Source organism: Salvia splendens, chromosome 21 (genome assembly GCF_004379255.2).
Source record: "Salvia splendens isolate huo1 chromosome 21, SspV2, whole genome shotgun sequence".
Taxonomy (NCBI): Eukaryota; Viridiplantae; Streptophyta; class Magnoliopsida; order Lamiales; family Lamiaceae; genus Salvia; species Salvia splendens.
In genome coordinates this window covers 19,497,248-19,518,884 of record NC_056052.1, presented here as the reverse complement: position 1 = coordinate 19,518,884, position 21,637 = coordinate 19,497,248, and the positions used below count along the sequence as shown (strand labels likewise).

Sequence of the window (21,637 nt, the reverse complement as noted above, 5' to 3'; positions counted from 1 at the left end):
TATCCACGTCAGCTAAAAAGACACGTCATCTCGCTTCGTAGACGGAATAGCCGATATGGGAAAACGGCACACGGTTGATAAGTTCATGATTTTGTATGCTACTTTCATAGTTCATGGGAAAAACTGAAAAATTGCAAAATTTATAAAGTAGTTTGCCCTTTATAAATTTTGTATTAAACCTCATGTGTATATTACAAATAATGTTTTTTTCTACTATTAACTTATTAGAGTATTCATATTTTAGTTTTGTCTATATTGATTTTTGTTATTGTTTTATGTTTATAAACTCGTGAGAGTGACTATTTCTTAAGTCAAATCTTCAGTTTGTTTATCAAAAAAATTTCTAATTTTCTTGCGAAAGTAGACTTAACAACCTTGATTCAAATTACAAGACAAATACAGCAAGTTGTAAAACCAAGCAGTTATATTAATCGTTTCCTATCAAAATGACAAAATAAAACATCGAGACAAAAAATTCAGTTTTTCTCATAATCTTATTTAGGGAATGCGACAGTCTCCCATAATAGATGAACTTTGTCTCTACTTGCATATGCTACCAATTATACCTAAATGAATCTGAACCAAGAATGTAACTAAAAGCATTGTCAAAAACACCTATTTTATCCCATTAAAAGAAAATTTAACATGCTAAAATATGGTTGGAGGCATCATATTCATGATGAAGAAGTGGAAGTTGATTCACTATTCTTGATCTTATATCTGTAGAGAACTCTCTTCCTTTTGAACATACCATTCTCGACCGTGATGACCAGCTTACCAACTTCCTTGTTCGTGAAAGAATTCCGCATGGGCTCCTGTTGCCAGCTTATTTTCCGTTGCTTCTTTACGATCAACGTGTATGACTTCTCATCCGACGGCACAAATTCCTCCTTGTAGTTAACCTCCCACCCTACTATCGCCACGTCCCATACGATTGTAACTCCAATCTGTATGTTACATTTTCCAAACAATACATTAAAATGAGAGAACCTGAAAACCAATCAGTTCGCTGATTCATTAATATCAGTTAGCATAATAAAAATATATCAGTTACTCACTTTCAATATAACAAAACCCTACTGATATCCATGAATCAACAAACTCTATTTAAGTCAGAAACTGATATGTTTTGTGATGTTAATTGATATTAGCGAACTGATACGGTTCTCAGTACTCATTTGTCTTAGGGGAATAGGACCCTATGATGTAATCATAACATTGGTTACCTACCGTTGGTGCGGGGATCTCAATACATTCAGTTGCTCCGGGCTTGATGACGATCTCAGAAGCAGCATCCTTGGTCGAGAACTCAAGATCCTCTTCTCGTAGCAGTCCTCCATAGGCAATAGGTATCTCCTCAGCGGCGATGTACCTGCATTTCTTATACTCGACCTCAAATTTCACTAACATATACACTAAACCATCTTTAATTTCCTTACTTGACTAGCGTTTCTGTCACCCTTGATGGACGGCTAAACACGAATTTGTTCTTCGTCGTTTGCGTTAGGAACGGCGATAGAACCGCATTGAACGCGTAATACCAAAATGGAACATTCACAAATATCTACACACACAGATCACACTATCAATAAGTTAGTCATCAATATATTTAACTCACACCATGCTACTTCCTTCGTCCTATAAAAATATTAAGTATGTCACTTCAAATTAGACAAATAAAAATCAGGAAACTTTTGAACAACATTCTGACACATCAGTTTATTTACAACTTATGCTACTAGAATTAACAGTTTACTATTTTGTGGACCTCAATGTCCACTAACACTGCATCGTCCACTTACCAAACATTTCGATAATGAGAAAAAATTAGAAAAAGCTCACATTTCTGGAGACGAACTCGGGGTAGTTATCCTGAAGAACGGCGACAGCGTCCCTGGTAGCGTGCCTGAGGTCGCGCCTAGACGGGCCGGGCATGTCCTTGAGATCGTTAACCTGCAGCAAGGTGGAGATCCCCCCGGGGGAGAAATCGAGCTTGAGAATCTCCTTCTCGAGCAGCTGCAGCCTCCATCTGAGAAACCTGTCCCTCCCTCCTTCATTCCCAAACGTCCTATTATAAATCTCCTCATCCGCAAACACCCCATACACATTGTAGCAAACCGGATGCCCCTGCCTGTCCAGCCCCTTCATGTAGCTCACACTATCATACTCACTCCCGAAATCCTCGTGCATGATCTCGTCGATCTTGTTCTTCTTCCTCCACTCCAGGCAGCTCCTCAGCATCTCGAACGCCTCCCCCGCCCTGAAGTCCTTCGCGCGAAGGAACTTCAGCAGCAAAACATCGGTCGTCTTGTCCCCTTTGCTCGGCAGCAGCGGCACTCCCCACAGGGACACGTTTATGTCCACGTCCGTCGCCTCCGCATTAGCATCTCCTCCTTCTCCTTCTCCTTCTGCTTCTTCTGAGTCTGAGCCTTGCTCGTCTTTCTCTTGCATTTTTCCTTTCCCTTTGTGGTGGTGGTGGTGATTGTGGTGATGGTGATGGTGGTGATGGTGGTGTTTCTTTGGGGTGTCGTTGGTTTTGCTCGAGTTTTTGACGAGCCTGTTGGTCCACACGGCGAGCTCGACTTTGGATCGGAGGTCGACGAGGGCTTTCCGGGCGTATTCCTTGAGATCCTCGGGGAATTCGCCTTCCTCGCCCGCGGAAGAGGGCTCGCCCTTTTCGATTTCGTCTCCGGCTTCTTCTAGATTGTCGACCACGTCGGCGTCTAGGACCATCGCCTCGTCGGCTGCAGGGTCGTCGGCGGGGCCGTCATCGTCTTTTCTTTCCATAGCGTGAGATTGTTGGGAATGGAAGAAGAAGAAGAAGAAGAAGAAGAAAGAGAGTGATTGTGATGAAGACAAAGATTTAGATGGGAAGGGTGTGTGGCTTCTGTTTTTGTGAATAACACATTGTTAGGACAACATGCGGCGCTAGACATGCAACCGTTACTTTACCAAGTCTTGTTATGATTTGGTTTTTAATTTTTATTTTTATTTTTATTTTCATTTTCATTTTCATTTTCATTTTCATTTTCATTATAATGTGTCGTTTATATATTGATTTGAGTTTTCATGAAATAATACTATGTCTTAATAATATTGAGCTGTTTGTGTCCTAAGTCTATGTCGTCCCATCATCCTGACTCTCACTATTACTTTCAAGTTTCAACAGTAATGCCAATGTGTACTTATAAAAATAAAGAGGGAATATCTTTTTTTAGTACGTCAACTATTCTAAATGAGCAAATTTGGTCCGTAACATTTTATAATATCGTTTGAGTTTCATCAACTGTAAGTTAATATTTTCATGACCAAAGTACCCTTAAGGCCATGAAGGGCAATTCAATCTATTTACCCTCTCATTTTCATTAAAAGTATGTAATTTGGAATAGTTGATGTACCAAAAAAGATGTTCCCTCTAATTTTAATTTCAAAATAAAAATACCTTAATGATAATATTCTATTACTATTAATTATTTACGTTTAGTTTTACTTATTTGTAATATTTTAAATCATGTACTATATTTAATATTAATAGTGAAATAACTTAGGTATAAATATATGTAAATATATGTATATAAAAGTAGTTGAATTTATTAGAAGGTATATTAATTTTTCAATCTTAAAGCTATACACAGAAGAATATGCTATTTTTAAGTGCAATACAAAATTGACAATTAAAAATAAATTAAAATTCATTAACATACACAGAATCTTAAATAATTCAAACAGCTAAGTTTTATTTTATATACTCTTATGTAGTAATTGAAGTCTACAAAAATTAGTTGAAATTATCAATAGTCAATTTAATAAAAAAGACTATGGCATTCTTAGTTGAATATATGATTAATTTAAATCTATGATTATTTAATTAAATAAAAAATTAATAGTTGCTATCAATTGTTTAATATCATAATGCCGCGTCTTAATATTATCATTAGGTCATTTACAACAACATCATGAAAACTGTTCATAGTTCTCATATCTATTCCCTTGACCATTCGTGAATCATATTTTTTCTACTTTATTACATTTTTATTTCAATGTAGTACATATTATATATTATGATTAACTTAAATTTTCAGTTTAATAAAATTACAAGATTCATTAAAATAAATTATTTATCTTAATTTTTTCTAAATAATTGAGAATGTAACCATATAAAAGTATTAACTAGCACTAGAAAGTAATATCATAATATTCAAATAAGGTATGGTATATATTAATAATAATAGTATAAGAAACTATTAAACTTAATCCCAAATAAATTAGAAGAAAGAAGAAAGTGGATGAATAAAGAAAGAAACATCCTTACTTTAATGAAAATGAGAGGATAAATAGATTGAATTGTCCTTCATGGCCTTAAAGGTACTTTGATCATAAAAATATTGGAAATAGCCAAAAAGTAGTTGAATTGATATTAGCTTATAGTTGATGAACCTCAAAAGATATCATGAAATGTTACAGACTAATTTTGCTCATTTGGGATAGCTGATGTAATAAAAAAGATGTTTCCTCAAAAATAAAATTTTATTACTACTATCATATACTACTCCGTCCCACAAGAATATGCACTTTTAGTTATGCATGAATTTTAATGCACAATTGGTAAAGTAAAAAAGAGATAGAAAGAAAAATTAATTAAAGTATTTTAAGTGGAGAATGAGTCTCGCCTCAATAGAGACTAAACAGTTTTCAAAAATAAAAAGTGCATACTCTTATGGGATGGACTAAAAAGAAAAGAGTGGATACCCTTCTGGTCATTTGTAAATAATAGTTACTAATAAACTATATATAGCGATGATTGATTGGAAGACATTTTTCTATTTATACATATGTTTCATGTTTCAGTCTTTGGTTGTTTTTGAGAGAAACGAATACAATCATCGATTTATTTTATTTTGTGTTTTTATATTTTGAATATGGCTAATTTCATGTAAAGTCATGAACTTTCAATATAGTTTGGTTTTTCCCGAGAACTTTAAATGTTGCATAAAAAGTCATGAACTTTACCGGATTGTGTAAATTTCTCATCTGACCCGACCCGACAGATTTCCGACACAAATTTATCCTACGTGGCGCGCCGGATGCGTGACTTGGCAAATGACAAATTTAGGGTTCAATTCGAATTGTGGAATTAATGCTACTTTTATGCTAAATTCGACTTGTGAAATTCGATTTGTATGTTTATGTCAATTTGTATGCTAAATTCGATTTGTATGTTTTCATTTGTGCTACTTGTATGTTTGTGATAAATCCAGGGTCAGAGATTGCAAAGATAGAAGAGAAACAATCAGAATTAGTGGAGTTTTGCCAAGTCACGCCTCCGGTGCGCCACGTATAATAAGTAATTGTGTCATAAATCTATCGGGTCGGGTCAGATGGGAAATTTACACAATTCGGTAAAGTTCATGACTTTTCATGCAATATTTAAAGTTCACGGGAAAACCCAAACTATGTCGAAAGTTTATGACTTTACAGGCAATTTGTCCTTTAGAATATTTTATTTGTTTATAAACTTCTAGGGCAATATAGAGAATCTGACTCAATTTTTTAAATATATTTTTTAATATTTATAACTTTTCATTCTAATTTATTTTAAAATAATATATATCAAAATTAAACTATTGTTATGATATTTTATTTTATGTGTATGTTTATTTACTCTTTAAAATAAAAGAAATTAAGAGAAGGGAGATAAAGAAATATATGAGGGAGAAATTAAAATGACGAGAGATAAAAATTGGGAGAAAACAGGGAGAAGAATGAGAGAGGGTAATAAAAATATAAAGACTAAAATATCTTTTTAAACAAAAATTGATAAAAGGGCAAAATAGTTTGAAAACCATGTAAGGTACTAAACCATTGTCCTGAGACATCTGGAGATATTTTTCTAACAGATACCAGAATCGTGTAACCTGCAACCCCATTATCCAGATACTTTTTATAGTTTGCTACAGTTAAAATCGGAGTTTTCAATTTTTTTATGTGACTCATGAAAAATCCGCTATCATAAAACACATGAAAATTATTTTTTTTTAAATTTCGAACTTGAAATTTAAAATATACTATCAAAATAAATTTCTACACCCGACCAATCAATTTTTTGAACTTTTTTTCTGGTGGTAGAATAAAATTCCTATCAATAATAATAGCAATGGCGAAGCTAGAATTTTAGTGTTTGGGGACCCTAATTACTATTAACAGTTGGAGTATTTTTTATATCATTGTCGTCAAAAACAATTATGACATAAGCAGTAGGGGAGAGAGAGATGTACAATGAGAAAGAAATAGTTAGAGGGCGATCAATGTTAACTAGAGATACATACAATGGCTATTGTTAAAAGCAACATCGATGTCAAAAGAACCGTTGTATTTACATGACATGATTGCAAAAATCATTATTTAATGATTTAAAATAATTTTTTATATAAATTTATAATAAAATTAGGGAAACAAGAAAAGTAAACAAGTGGAGAGCGAAAGAAAACAATAAAATTATAATATGATGTAATTTTACATAGATTCTTAGATTGCAAAGATTATTATTTAATGATCTTAAATTAATTTTTTTATATATATTTAACGTAACACTTATGATAATAGCAAAAGTAAATAAGGGGAGGATAAATAAACATAAATAATTGGAGAATATACAAAAAATAGGAAACAACAAACACAAGAAATGGAAAAAAGAGAATATATTAATAAAGTGGAGAAATCTGGTCCCCAACTAACCAAGTCGCAAGGAACGGCAGACTCGGCTACTGCATCACTTATAAAAGGACAAATTAGTAAGGAAGGAAAGTCTAATTAGGAGTCCATAATTTGATATATTCATGTTCAAAGATAGATAATCTCAAATTGACAAATTTTTATGTTTTCTTATTTTCTGCTGTGTGTTTTCTTTTTGCATTTAGGGTTAATTTTCTTAGGGGGTAAATAGTTTATGTAGCATAACCACTTTTTTGAAGATTTGAACTTTATTTTCCTTGGAGTTTTATCATACATGTCAGGTGGATTTTGAATCATGTGTTTTGGAGGTTTAATTCGTAGAAATTATTTCTCCCACTGAATGAAATGATAGAGTATACTAGTATCTTCGTCCACAATCAACAATCTCTTTTTCTATATTGGTATGTTTATAAAAATTTGTCACTTTTTATTATTATTATTTTTGATAATATGATTCACCATTTTTTCTTACTTTTTTTCTTTCTATTTATTGATCTTCAACTCAACATAGTATAGTTATTTTAATTTAATATTAAAATTTGTATCATTCAATATCAAAAAGTTTAGTGAATATTAAGAGTATATGAAGATAGTATATTGAATTGTCAAAACAACCCAAAATAACAAGGTATTAATATATTGAATTGTCAAAACAACCGAAAATAATTATTGGAAATATTGCAGCCTTTACACGGGCAAACTCTTGCTATTACAAAAGAACAACAAACTAGGAGGTAAATAAAACAAAATGAGTACAATAAAAAGAACAAAATGCAAACTATAGTCTTCTTCAAGTCGAGTCAAGGTATCCCTCTCTCTGCAAGACGAGATACGCCCCGGCTAGTGCTCACGGATTGACGCAACGTCCCCAAAGATGAAACGACTTTCCTCAAACCGAGTTGAACCACCTCAAACTCGTAGGCTCCGGCGAACTTGAATTAGAGGCGAGAACCGAGCAATGCAATACTCCTAAGTGCGAACTAGAATGCTTGAGAGCTAGAGAGAGGAGAGAATGATTTGTTGGTGTGTTTTCTATCTCTCAAATCCACACCTATTTATAGGATATGAGTGACCATATGAGAGGTCTTGGCATTAAGGAACCTCATAAACATTTTGGAGGCTACCCTACAAGTAAAAAGCCAAAAGACTAAGAAAATGAAAAGCTTAAAGCTCTTCAAATTTCTCACGTTTTCAACAATAACAAGATATTAATATATTGAATTGTCAAACAACTCAAAATAAGATAATAGAATAGTATGTGTGTATCTACGTCTACAATTGGTTGGCTGCAAAACGCGTTTCAAAAAGGTATTCTACCGAAGAAGGGAAGGGGGTCTGGGTTGACTCCAAGTGACCATTTTCCAGTTTCAAAATGTATGCTTTCGAATGAAGAACGTAGTAGTAGTAGTAGTAGGTTTGTTGTTGTAAGTTAGAGAGAGAGAGTTTCATCCAAGTTGCAATTCCAAGTTTATTCGGTCATGAATTCTTCCCATCAGATCCAACTTGTGTTCTTCCTCTTAATTTTGGCGCCTCCACTCTCCTCTTCCGACTTAATTTCAGGTTTATTGAAAAAAAGATAAAGATAAGAGGAAAAATTAGAATATACATATATATATATCTGAAGTTAGTTTTTGGTGTGTCGATGCGCAGATGCTGTTGTTGGTAGTGGAAGGAGTCTCCTTCAGACTTTGAAACGTAAGTTTTATTAGTGATTAAGAATAATTGCCTCCAATGTGAAATATGGATATTTCAACTTAGATTGATGGCATTTGCAATTATTGTTCTAATTAAGGTGTATCTTTATTTTAGCTCTACTGCAGTCTATATACACTGAAGTTATATAAATAGTTTCAATTTACTTTCTTCCCAAATGTCGCAAATATATTTTTCACGGTGCCCAGCAACACATATTAGTAATCTTGTTAATATAGTAAAGGGCCGTTTAGAGGCATCTTTACTTGTTATTAAAAGTCATGACTAATCTTATCTGGTTGTACTTTTTTCAAAAGTTCAGCCCATGAATATATATATTTTAGCCTGCCTCCATAATATCAAGATTAGATTGTATCTCATTATTAATATTACTTTCATTTCTATGACTAATTTAATCCTAGACAAATTTTATTATAACTTATCTTATCTAACCTATCAAATATGTTTTCTGAAATGAAGAAGTTACATGTTGTCTAACTGAACAGCTTGCTCTGTGGACATTGAACACCTAAACTATACTATCCTAACGAGCAAATGCAAAGGACCAGATTACCCTGCAGACCAATGTTGTTCTGCTTATAAAGAGTTGGCATGCCCTATTGCGGATCAGCTCAACGATGGAAGCAACGATTGTTCTCAAAAGCTCTTCAACTACATCCCCAAGGTCGGCCAATATCCGCCTTCCTTGTTCGGCAGTATATGCCGCGGTGGCAAAGATGGACTCCCCTGCTTCCTGCCAGCACCCTCACCCACGTCTAACGCTGCCACTCCCGTCGCATTAGGACACCCAATCTTGGTTGGGTTGTTGCTTTTCGCACTCGCGTTTGTGCTATGAAAACTCAACCTTTGATCATGTTTGTGATGCAGCTAGATTTGTTTTTCTTTTATAAATTAGGATTTTCTAAATTTATTAAGTTTTTTTTGGTATTTATTTTCTTTCTTAATTTATTTAAATAAGTTTATGAGAAATTGTTAACCAGTATTTATTATTAATTGGCTTCAATATTTTTTTCTTCTATCGATTAGGGTCCATTTTACTTTATTTTCTTTAAGTTTTAGTAATTTTTATGTCTAGGTTATTTTGCTTGTATAAATGCCTCATTGTTGAACTAAAAATACACATTTGAAGATTAATACTCCCTCCGTTCTGCCTAATTTGACATATTTATAGTCGGCACATGATTTTAGGAGTTGTTGGTTGATGTGTTTAATTGAAGGGGAAAGATAGATATAAGTATTAAGTGGAGATAAGAGAGACTTGAATATTTTAATCGGAGAAAAAGAACTTTATTGTTTTCAAAATTAGTTAGGGTGTATTAATTAGAGAAACAAAGTTAGGGTTTAGGGACAAACTAAAGTTACATTATTGCTTTCAAAATTAGAAATAATATCATCCTACTTTTGGGACAAACTAAAAAGAAAGTGTGTCATCTTAGTTGAGATAAAGTGAGTAATATTATGAGTTTTATCTCATTTGAACTTTTAGTTCACTTGACGCTTTTTTCCACTTATCTTAGTTGGGACAAACTAAAAAAAGTGTAGCATCTTAGGTGGGATGAAGCGAGTAATATTATGAGTTTTATCTCTCTTGAACTTTTAGTTCATTGAGGCTTTTATCCACTTATCAAACTAAATTTAATATACTCACTTGTGGCATCATCCATTAGATTACACAACTTATCAAACAGTCCATCCATCCATTTATTGCGTCGTTTATCCACCCGCGTTTTTAGCTGCTTATTTGTCGTTCATCAAACAAGCGACGATGATCATATCAATTTGTATAAAGAATAAAGTCCATGTTTAGTCCTAAACATATGAAAATTTGACGTTAGTATCATTATTTGGCTCACTTGCTTAGGAAACAAGAAATCTCTCCTAAGGCTGCCGACGAGTAAATCTCACGCTCAGCTGCCGTTCAAGTCACCGACCCAAACGTTGGGCGCTCGACAACGACGACAACCGTTTCTTGATAGTGTTGAAATTTCGACGTTGAGGATCGATATCCTTAACAACTGGTGCTTTCATCCAGAGCTCTCCATGGACGGCGCAGATGACGTGGCTCCGCCTGTCGGCCTCCTTACCGGAGGCAATGCTCAGGAGTTTCGCGGCGATACATCGCGCCGCTTCCCGATGGTAACCCGCCGCAGCGATAGCAATCTGCGGTTACCCCCGCGCTACACTCCGGAATGCACCAACCAGCAACGCGACGTTACGAGGACGGCCTGAAGGGGTTGGCAGCGGAAGCGTGCATGTTCTAACGTAATTATCACATGTATCATGCTCATAACTTGAATTAAAACATGCTTTATCATATAAAATCCCTAAAACATGCTTACTACGGAATTAGCCAATTTACCTCATTGATTCAATCAAGAATTGATGATGGCTTGCTCCGTCTCCTCGTGAAGATCTTCAGTACTCGACCTCAGATCTTCTGACTGGTGTCCCGGACTGTATACTGATATTCGTGTGGGCAAATATCACCAGAATACTAGGACTCGAATAATGAAGACATAACTCAGCTCACGGAAGAAGTAATTTTCGAACTCTCTCTCTTTAGAGGGGGGGGACAAAAATTGGGAGCAATAATAATTATTATTTCTGTCTCCTTTATTCTCCTATTTATATTAAGTCGCATATTGGGCCCAGTCAGGGATCTAAGGAATAATTTGGACATGACCTCACCCAATTAGCTTTTTACTAATTAAATTGAACCCACAATTTAATATAAGCTTATATTGGAATATTACAAGCAGCCACTACAGAAGTAATATTGCACTGCCTTTCCAAATCCGAAATTACAAGTATTCTGGGTTTCCTTTTATTCGTTTAATTCATTTCCCGCGCTTAAGATAGAAACATCAATTAATTAATTAATGTCTGCTATGGATTTAATTAATTAACATATTTTATTCTCCAAGAGTGGACTTAGCAAGAAACTCTTATTTATTATTCATAGAGTAATTAAACTCCAACTAGCTAGGTTCCGAATTATAAAACCTTGTTTCGAGCTCCTCTTGTGGATGTTATCAAACGAGACTCTCCTCGCGCACGATTCAACATAATAGCAATTCTAGCACCGCTAGATAATAATCACCACTACCCAATATACATGGATCATTGGGTGACGAAAAACCCGCACCTTTGGTAAGTCAAAGTAGTAGATACTCAATATCGTATGTTCAATGCTAACGTACATTGATTAAGAAATTAATTATCAAGACCTCGTCTTTCAGTAGATAGCATAAAGACTCGTCTTGCTGTTAGATCCATTCAGTGTTATACCACACCAACGTCATCATATTTCAATAAGGCTTAGAAATAATCGGACTGACATTCCAACCTTTCACGATAGGTAGTCTAGGTCTATCTGGGTTGTGAAATTCTTATTTTTCTTTGTTCAGAACTGACCGCGTACCTTAAATTGAGCGCAGCCCACAACCGGTCTACTAGAACAAAGACTTAGACTTATGTTATGTTCGCTTATACATTTAAATATACAATAAACATCCATTAAATGTAAAACATAACAACATTATGACAAAAATAATCTGTTGCATTCATTGGAAAATATTTATTAGAGTTTTACAGTATTCAATCACTCGAAAGGTGATTTCTAGTATACAAACCCTAACAATCTCCCACTTATACTCAAAACAGCTTTCGAGTATACAAAACAGTGTGCACACGTCAAATTTCTCCCACTTATACTGAAAGCGAGTTGAGGTCTTGAATGAGTCGAACTCACATCCCTTCAACGTGGCCCTCGAACGGTTTTACCGCCAATGCCTTTGTAAAAGGATCTGCCAGGTTGTTCTCTGACGCAATCTTGACCACTTGTATGTCTCCTCTCTGCACTATATCCCTTATGATATAATACTTCCGCTCTATGTGTTTGCTCGCTTTGTGAACTATCGGTTCCTTCGAATTTGCCACAGCACCAGAATTGTCACAATAAACCGTGATGCTCTTGAGCAGATTCGTAACCACACCTAAATCCATAAGGAAGTTCTTAAACCATACTGCCTCTTTTGCAGCCTCCGAAGCGGCCACATACTCGGCTTCCATGGTCGAGTCCGCGATGCATTTCTGCTTCACACTCTTCCAAATTACAGCTCCACCTCCTAGGGTGAACACATATCCTGAAGTAGATTTTCTTGAGTCCTGATTAGCTTGAAAGTATGAGTCAGTATATCCCAAAGGACAGAGCTCGACTGCATTGTAAACTAGAGCATAGTCCTTAGTCCGTTTAAGGTACTTGAGTATATTCTCTACGGCAGTCCAATGTCCTTGGCCCGGATTCGACTGATATCTTGCCACCATGCCAACAGCAAAGTAAATATCAGGCCTCGTACAAAGCATTGCATACATGAGACTTCCAACTGCCGAAGCATATGGAATCCTTCTCATTGCTTGTATCTCAGACGGCGTTTTGGGGCACATCTCTTGAGATAGATGGATGCCATATCTAAAAGGTAAGAAACCTTTCTTGGCGTCCTGCATGGTAAAGCGACTAAGTACTGTTTCGATGTAAGGTTCTTGAGATAAGCACAACATCTTCGTTTCTCGATTCCTAAGAACCTTGATCCCGAGGATGTGTCCCGCGTCTCCCATATCCTTCATCTCGAACTGGTTTGACAACCATGTTTGTATTGATGACAACATCTTTTTATTGTTTCCAATTAGAAGAATGTCATCTACATATAAAACTAAGAACACTACATTCCCCTTTTCAACCTTCTTATACACACAGCTTTCACTTGGGCATTTTTTGAATCCAAACTTGCGAACAGTTTGATCGAAACACTGGTTCCATGATCTAGATGCTTGCTTAAGGCCATAAATGGCCTTCTTAAGCTTCCAAACCATGTGTTCCTTGCCCTTTATGGCATAACCTTCAGGTTGTTCCATGTAGATGGTCTCCTCAAGACCGCCGTTTAGAAACGCAGTCTTAACGTCCATCTGCCATACATCCCAATCCATATAATCTGCTATAGACAATAGTATCCGGATCAATTTGAGCATGGCCCCTGGGGGAAAAGTCTCGTCGTAATCGACACCTTCCTTTTGGGTATACCCCTTAGCCACTAGTCTTGCCTTGAAGACTTTAACTCGTCCATCGGGTCCACGTTTACGTTTATATATCCACTTGCTCCCAATGGCAGTACATCCTTCGGGTAGGACGGACAAATCGTAGACGTCTTTGTCTATCATAGATTGTAGTTCCGAATCCATTGCTTTCACCCATTCGCAATGATCGATATCTGCATACGCTTCCGCAAAGTTCCAGGGATCTAATACATTGATGTCTGAGGAGTGATCCATAGATTCCCCCAAACCAATGTATCTTTCGGGCTCACGTGAGACCCTTCCACTGCGGCGCAGCACTACAATTCTTGGAATAGAAGTTGAAGTTTCTGGAATTGTTTGTACACTTGGTACTCGTTCTTCCTCTAAGAATGTGGCGTGAGTGCTCACAATAACTTTCTTATCTCGGAGACTAAAGAATTCATAATCTTTCGTTCCTCTAGGGTACCCTATAAACAAACATACCTTCGTCCTTGATCCTAGCTTAGTTGAATCCTTTTCCAATACATGAGCCGGGCAACCCCAAATCTTGAGATGTGCTAGATTGGGCTTGCGCCTAGTCCACAACTCATAAAGAGTAGTATGTACGGATTTTGACGGTAAATTGTCTAAAATATGTCTTGCAGAAAGCAAGGCATGTCCCCAAAACGAAGTAGGTAGCCGTGCATAACTCATCATCGATCGGACCATGTTTAATAAGGTCTTGTTCCTTCTTTCAGCCACGCCTTTCTGCTGGGGCGTCCCCGGCGCAGTCAATTGGGATTGGATACCCGACTCCGATAAGTAGTCCAAAAACTCAGCACTGAGGTATTCGCCTCCACGATCAGATCGCAGGCATTTGATAGTCTTACCATGATACTTCTCCACTTGAGCCTTAAAGTCTTTGAACTTATCGAAAGACTCTGATTTGTGGGTCATCAAATAGACGTATCCAATTTTTGAGAAGTCATCAATGAATGTGATGAAGTATCGAAAACCACCTCTTGCTTCAGTAGACATTGGTCCACATACATCAGAATGAACGAGCTCAAGTACTTCCTTGGTGCTATTGCCCTTAGCCTGAAAAGGCCTCTTGGTCATCTTGCCTTCTAAGCATGACTAACACTTATGAAAAGGTTCCTCCTCTAGACCTTTAATAAGGTCTTGTTTAACAAGAGAATGGATCCTCCTTTCATTGGCATGACCAAGTCTAAGGTGCCATAAGTACGTTTCGTTCATTGAACTTGAAGGTTCCTTTCATTTCTTTGAAATTTTCGATGTTGTATTGAGTTCTGATTTGCGATTATTAAACTGTGTAGATGTGATTGTGTACAGATTGTTTTCCATAATACCACGACAGATATAAGAACCATCTTTCTTAATAACGCAATTGTCATTAAAAGAAATCGAATATCCATCAAAAACTAATTTAGAAACTGAAATTAAATTTCTTCTAAAAGAAGGTATCAACAAAACATTCTTCAAAATCAAAAATCTATCACTACTAAAACGCAAATAAATGTCTCCCACTGCTACGGCCGCCACTTTTGTAGCGTCGCCCAGCTGGACCTCGATCTCACGATCACGTAGCCGTCTTGTCACCTGCATTAAGTCAGGATCAAAACAAATATGATCAGTGGCTCCTGTGTCAATAACCCAAGTGCAAGTAGACTTCGAAGCCAAACATGACTCGACTACTAAAGCTTGGTGCATATCTGTAGCCTTGCCCTTTTTAGGACAATCTGGCTTCCAATGCCCCTTCTTTCCGCACTTGAAACACTTCCCCGTGGGCTTCTTGTTTGCCATTTTCTTCTTCTTTCCCTTAGCTATCTTGGCCTGTCCTGAGTTCGGTGCCTGCCTTTTTCCTGCGCTAGGCTTGAAGCCAGAGGAACGAGGCGCCGAAGTCATCATGGCCGCCTTAGCCTGGATCATAAGATCCTCTGCCGACTGAAGTTCAGTCAACAGCTCTATCAAGGTGTAGTTCCTCTTGTTCATCTCGAAGTTGAGCTTGAACTGTTGGAAGCTAGGGGGAAGACTTTGAAGGATAATAGTCACCTGGGACTCGGGATCGATCGTCCCTCCCAAGACCTCAATTTGGTTGAGGTGGCCCATCATCTCGAGGACGTGGTCCCTCACAGACGAGCCTTCCTTCATTGTCTTCGACATGATACTCCGAAAGGCTTGAGACTTAGCCGTTCGATTCTGAGTACCAAAAAGATTCTTGAGATTCTGCATGATCTCGGCGGTTGTATCCATGGTTGAATGTTGATGCTTGAGTACTTAAGACATAGAAGCCAACATGTAGCACTTAGCCATCTCATTCTCCTTATGCCACCGTCTGTGTGCATCTCTGACTCCTGCCGCAGCATTAGCCGCCGGCACTGGAGGTCGCGGGTTGTGAGTACAAAGATGTACTCATCTGCTGTGAGAACGATGTCCAGATTTTATTTCCATTCTATGTAATTTTGGCCCTCGAGTTTGTTTTCTTTAAGAATTACAGAAAGAGGATTGAACGACATATTGACGATTTGATTTGCACTGCAAAACAGAGTATTTACCATTTGTCATAAACTTATGTAAGAAGTTTGATTAGATTAACTATAAAACTTTTCAAAATCTTACAAGTGTAATATTAAAATTTTGTATCCTCCAGAGGAGGTCAATACGCATTAAAATTTTACAATTTTACTGGTCACAATCATCGACGAATAGTCCAGAGACCACAGGGTGGCATGGCCGCCTAATGTTGCCTAAGCAAGACCACCGAATTTAGCATTACAGAATCTCATTCCTACAACACACTCTCATAACAATGCTCATGTGCTGCTAACAAGATCAAGCTATCCCATAAATCCTGTGTGAACTTCTGAATCTCGCAGTTTCTTAGGATTATTGTCTCCACAGAGCAGGTGGCGATAATATTGGAAACTACATTCTAGTTCATACTATTTATATTTGAGAAGTCTGCCTTATGAACTTGCTATTTTCTTAGGATTATTGTCCCCACAGAGCAGGTGGCGATAATATTAGAAAAAAGGCTTCATAAATTGCAGACCAATTGATGGAGACCATATACAAACGTTGAGTTCGTAATTATAGCTTAGATATTTCGGGTTATGGTTTTTCTTTAATTATCCTTAGCCTTTAGACAGATAAAAGCTTAATTACATTCTGTTCGTATTTAATTTGTTGGATAATTAAATTCTTATTCATAGTTGGCGTCTTCCATTAAGAAAATAATGTTCTAGTATTTAATTCTTATTCATGTGTACTATAAGATATATCTAAAATAATTAAATTATTTAATTCTTAATAAGACATGAAAAATTAAATTCAAATTATTTCCATGTTCAAGATTAGGAAGAGATATTTTATTATTTAATGTATTGATACATATCTATCCTTATTAGGATCTCAGATATTTAAATATTATGAGACTATTAAATTATCTTCATCCATATCATCTAGGAATCAAAATTATATTATTTATTTCCATAGATATAGAAAATAATAAAATTATTCCTAAAATCTAGATTATTATTAGGAAACTATTAAATTATTCTCATCCATATCATCTAGGAATAAAATAATATTATTTATTTCCAAAGATATAGATAATAATAAAAATATTCCTAAAATCTAGGTAAATCTTCCAAAAAGATTTTATTTCCATTAAATAATAATATTTTAATAATATCTTTTAATAAAATAATTACATAATCATTAAAATAATATTTCATCGTTATCTCATCGTACGAGGTTCGCACGAACGATGAACGACGAAAATCCGACGAATTCTTCATCGGAATCCGACGCACAAGGCGTCTCGGCCACCGGCGCGCAGGTGGCGTGCCAGCGTCTCGGCCAGCGGCTCGTCAGGGTTCGCCAGCGTCTCAGCCAGGAGCGTGCGCGGAGGCGCGGCTCCTCTCAGCCAGCGGCGAGCACCCGTCACGGCGTCTCGGCTCGTCGGGTGTCGATGCTTCTCGGCCAGGCGCACACGCGGTGGCGGGCGCCTCTCGGCCAGCGTCTTGACGCCCGTCTCGGACATCCGAGCCGTCGAGTAGCGCGAGCTCTCGGCCAGCAGCGCGCACGGTGGCACGCCCGCTCTCGGCCATCTCCAACCTTCCGCTTAGGGTTGCAGCTCTCGGTGCCTGGTGTCTCGGTGGTTCTCGGACGAACCACCACACCACGCCAATTGTCGTGTCGTTCTCGACGCGGGTGCGTTTGGGGCTTACGGTCTCAGGCGGCGGCGCGCGCGAGCCCTCGCTTGTCTGCGCGTCGCCCCGTGATCGTGGCTCCCCGGCTCCCACTGTCTCGACATCCCTACCTCGATCGCACGTATCGTATGATCGAGTAATTCAAGTTCTTTGATTCAATAGTTCTTGAGTTCATCATACATAATAAATTAAAACACCAAGAACATGCTTCGAAATCAAATAATACATGCATACATGAATTTCGCGAAATTTAAATCCAAATAATCAGAGCCAGAGAATGGCTCTGATACCAATTGAAGGGGTTGGCAGCAGAAGCGTGCATGTTCTAACGGATCACATAATTTGATCTATTTAGCAGATTATCTAGACAAAATCTATTCGCGTAATTATCACATGTATCATGCTCATAACTTGAATTAAAACATGCCTTAACATATAAAATCCCTAAAACATGCTTACTACGGAATTAGCCAATTTACCTCGTTGATTCAATCAAGAATTGATGATGGCTTGCTCCGTCTCCTCGTGAAGATCTTCAGTACTCGACCTCGGATCTTCTGACTGGTGTCCCGGACTGTATACTGATATTTGTGTGGGCAAATCTCACCAGAACACTAGGACTCGAATAATAAAGACAGAACTCAGCTCACGGAAGAAGTAATTTTCGAACTCTCTCTCTTTAGAGGGGGGGACGAAAATTGGGAGCAATAATAATTATTATTTCTGTCTCCTTTATTCTCCTATTTATATTAAGTCACATATTGGGCCCAGTCAGGGATCTAAGGAATAATTTGGACATTGTCTCACCCAATTAGCTTTTTACTAATTAAATTGAACCCACAATTTAATATAAGCTTATATTGGAATATTACAAGCAGCCACTACAGAAGTAATATTGCACTGCCTTTCCAAATCCAAAATTACAAGTATTCCGGATTTCCTTTTATTCATTAAATTCATTTCTCGCGCTTAAGATAGAAACATCCATTAATTAATTAATGTCTGCTATGGACTTAATTAATTAACATATTTTATTCTCCAAGAGTGGACTTAGCAAGAAACTCTTATTTATTATTCATAGAGTAATTAAACTCCAACTAGCTAGGTTCCGAATAATAAAAACTTGTTTCGAGCTCCTCTTGTGGATGTTATCAAACGAGACTCTCCTCGCGCACGATTCAACATAATAGCAATCCTAGCACCGCTAGATAATGATCACCACTACCCAATATACCTGGATCGTTGGGTGACGAAAAACCCGCATCTTTGGTAAGTCAAAGTAGTAGATACTCAATATCGTATGCTCAATGCTAACGTACATTGATTAAGAAATTAATTATCAAGACCTCGTCTTTCAGTAGATAGCATAAAGACTCGTCTTGCTGTTAGATCCATTCAGTGCTATACCACACCAACGTCATCATATTTCAATAAGGCTTAGAAATAATCGGACTGACATTGCAACCTTTCACGATAGGTAGTCTAGGTCTATCTGGGTTGTGAAATTCTTATTTTTCTTTGTTCAGAACTGACCGCGTACCTTAAATTAAGCGCACCCCACAACCGGTCTACTAGAACAAAGACTTAGACTTATGTTATGTTCGCTTATACATTTAAATATGCAATAAACATCCATTAAATGTAAAACATAACAACATTATGATAAAAATAATCTGTTGCATTCATTGGAAAATAATTATTAGAGTTTTACAGTATTCAATAACTCGAAAGGTGATTTCTAGTATACAAACCCTAACACGGTCGACGCCTCATCGCTAGGGTTAGAAAATATCATGGCTTGGTTCGACAGGTTGGAATCACGTTGGGAAGCAATCGATCGACGTGTGACAAAATTACAGGCGTCAAGAGCAGCATATGGACAACAGCACTATGTGGACTTCTATTCCGGATCTAGGCGTCGCCAGATTTGCTGGGATCTGCCCTTCCGGACATCCGGTTGTCGTGTGGGAGAGATTCGCGCTCCTCCGCTGCCAGAACCACCGCCACAGCCGGTACCAGAACTGTTCTATGGCCCGCCGCATCGTGGAACATCGGACACTCCCGCGTCAAAACACACGACGCGCCCCTCTTTCGGCCCCTGGGGCTTTCTTCACGCTGATTCAGTCGTGTCGTCACGATTTCCACCTAGCGCGTATACTGGCCAGCACCGAGAGCAGCCCCAAAACCGGAACCGGCACCGGCACCTGCACCCCACATTCCCAATCCCCCGTACCCCCACACATCCACAGCTCGTTCTCGACCAGAAGCCACCGCTGCAGCATGTGCTCGACCAACAACCACAGCCAAGTCACCGCAGCGCAGCAGCGTCACCGGCCCCTGTTGCTGCACCACCCACCACTGCACATGGATCAGCAACGATCGCCATCCTGCTGCTATCCTACGACTCACCTCCGTCAAGCTGAGGCCTGCCTCGAATTGCCCACTACTGTGAAGCAACCCCTGCTCCAACGCCGGCTCTCCTGCCTGCATCCACCGAGCCTCCACTCTGCTACGAAGCTTGTTTCTTGTGAAGAGAAATACTTGGGAATTGAGGGTGATTCAAAAGTGTTGAATCAAGTTGACTTGCGGCTCAATGAGAAGAAATTAGTAGATGAAGAAATACGAGCTATAGAGGTGGATAAAATTGATGACGATGATGGTCTTCATAATTCAAGTAAAATTGCAACATTTGATTTTGATGGTTGTCTCGCAAAGACATCTATGAAGGGAGTGAATGCAGATACATGGTCCCTCGTGTCTCCTTCAATACCAGAGAAGCTCCATAATCGGTATAAAGATGAGCTACATGATGCTCGCGAAGATACGGTTAATGGGTTGAAAGACATGTCAATATACTCTCGTATGGGTATGAAGAGGATGGAGGAACTTGATAACAAGTCATTTCATGTTACGATCATGAGGAAGTTCGTTGAGGATGTTTACATCGAATATGCAATAGTAGGTTATTGGAGATTGAAACAACGATCGTGTCCGTTTGATCCAGGAAGAGATAAATCGTCAAAGCTTCATCTTTCAACTCTTCGTTGCATCGTGGTTTCCACCTTGAGGACAAGGTGGATTTTAACCGTGGGGGAGTTGATACGAGTATTCTATTATTATTATTTTGTTTAGATATTATAGGGATTTAGCATATCTTTTTTGTATCCACACATATTATAAATATGTGTGGAGTCTTCCATAATAATTAGTCAATCAATCGAAATATCATTATTTGGCTCACTTGCTTAGCAAACAAGAAATCTCTCCTAAGGCTGCCGACGAGTAAATCTCACCCTTAGCTGCCCCTTTTGTCGTTCAAGTCGTCGACCCAAACGTTGGGCGCTCGACAACGACGACAACCGTTTCTTGATTGTGTGGAAAATTCGACGTTGAGGATTGATATCCTTAACACGGAATCAAGCAGGTGCTCAAGTCCTCCGACCTTCGCGTCTCCCACTATATCTCCCTTGATGCGACAATTTAGTCCAATTCGGTCGACGTCTCCTCCTTCCTCCATGTTGTTGACCAAGTAATGCTTTCATTTGTTTAGCCTAGTTAAAAAATCATACGCCTCCCTCCCTGTGGTTCGATCTCAGTACTACCTCTGCAGCTATAATCTTGCAATAAAGTTGTAATATTAGTGAAATATAATTAGAATTATGTAATTTCCACACTTTTGAAAGTACCTAAAATTACAGATCACGAGTCTCTGTTTATAGAGTGTTCATCCTTAAAAGATACAAAAATTGTGACGCAAATACTAACATTTGAAAATTTTTAAAAATAATCATAATTTAAGACGCAAAAGAAAGTGTTCCCTAAGTTGAGGGCAAATAATCTTAATTCTTTTTAATCTTTTTAGTACACTTTTATTTGTGTCCTCAACGTTAGTTGGGACACTAATA

The 21,637-nt window shown here is 37.7% G+C and overlaps 2 protein-coding genes across 2 annotated transcripts; one reads left to right on the top strand and one right to left on the bottom strand.

Moving 5' to 3' along the window:
* Nucleotides 1-604: 604 nt before the first annotated feature.
* LOC121784032 (patellin-4-like) lies at nt 605-2,762 on the bottom strand. The gene is made up of 4 exons (XM_042182216.1): nt 1,843-2,762; nt 1,440-1,564; nt 1,231-1,372; nt 605-947 (listed from the first exon to the last, which is right to left on the bottom strand). The coding sequence occupies exons 1-4, from the start codon at nt 2,731-2,733 to the stop codon at nt 675-677; spliced, it is 1,431 nt and encodes a 476-aa protein (XP_042038150.1). The 5' UTR covers nt 2,734-2,762; the 3' UTR covers nt 605-674.
* Nucleotides 2,763-7,997: 5,235 nt separating this feature from the next.
* On the top strand, nt 7,998-9,463 carry LOC121783846 (GPI-anchored protein LLG1-like). Its single transcript, XM_042182022.1, has 3 exons — nt 7,998-8,292; nt 8,383-8,427; nt 8,931-9,463. Exons 1-3 carry the CDS (start codon nt 8,211-8,213, stop codon nt 9,278-9,280), a joined length of 477 nt encoding a protein of 158 aa, XP_042037956.1. The 5' UTR covers nt 7,998-8,210; the 3' UTR covers nt 9,281-9,463.
* Nucleotides 9,464-21,637: the final 12,174 nt, after the last annotated feature.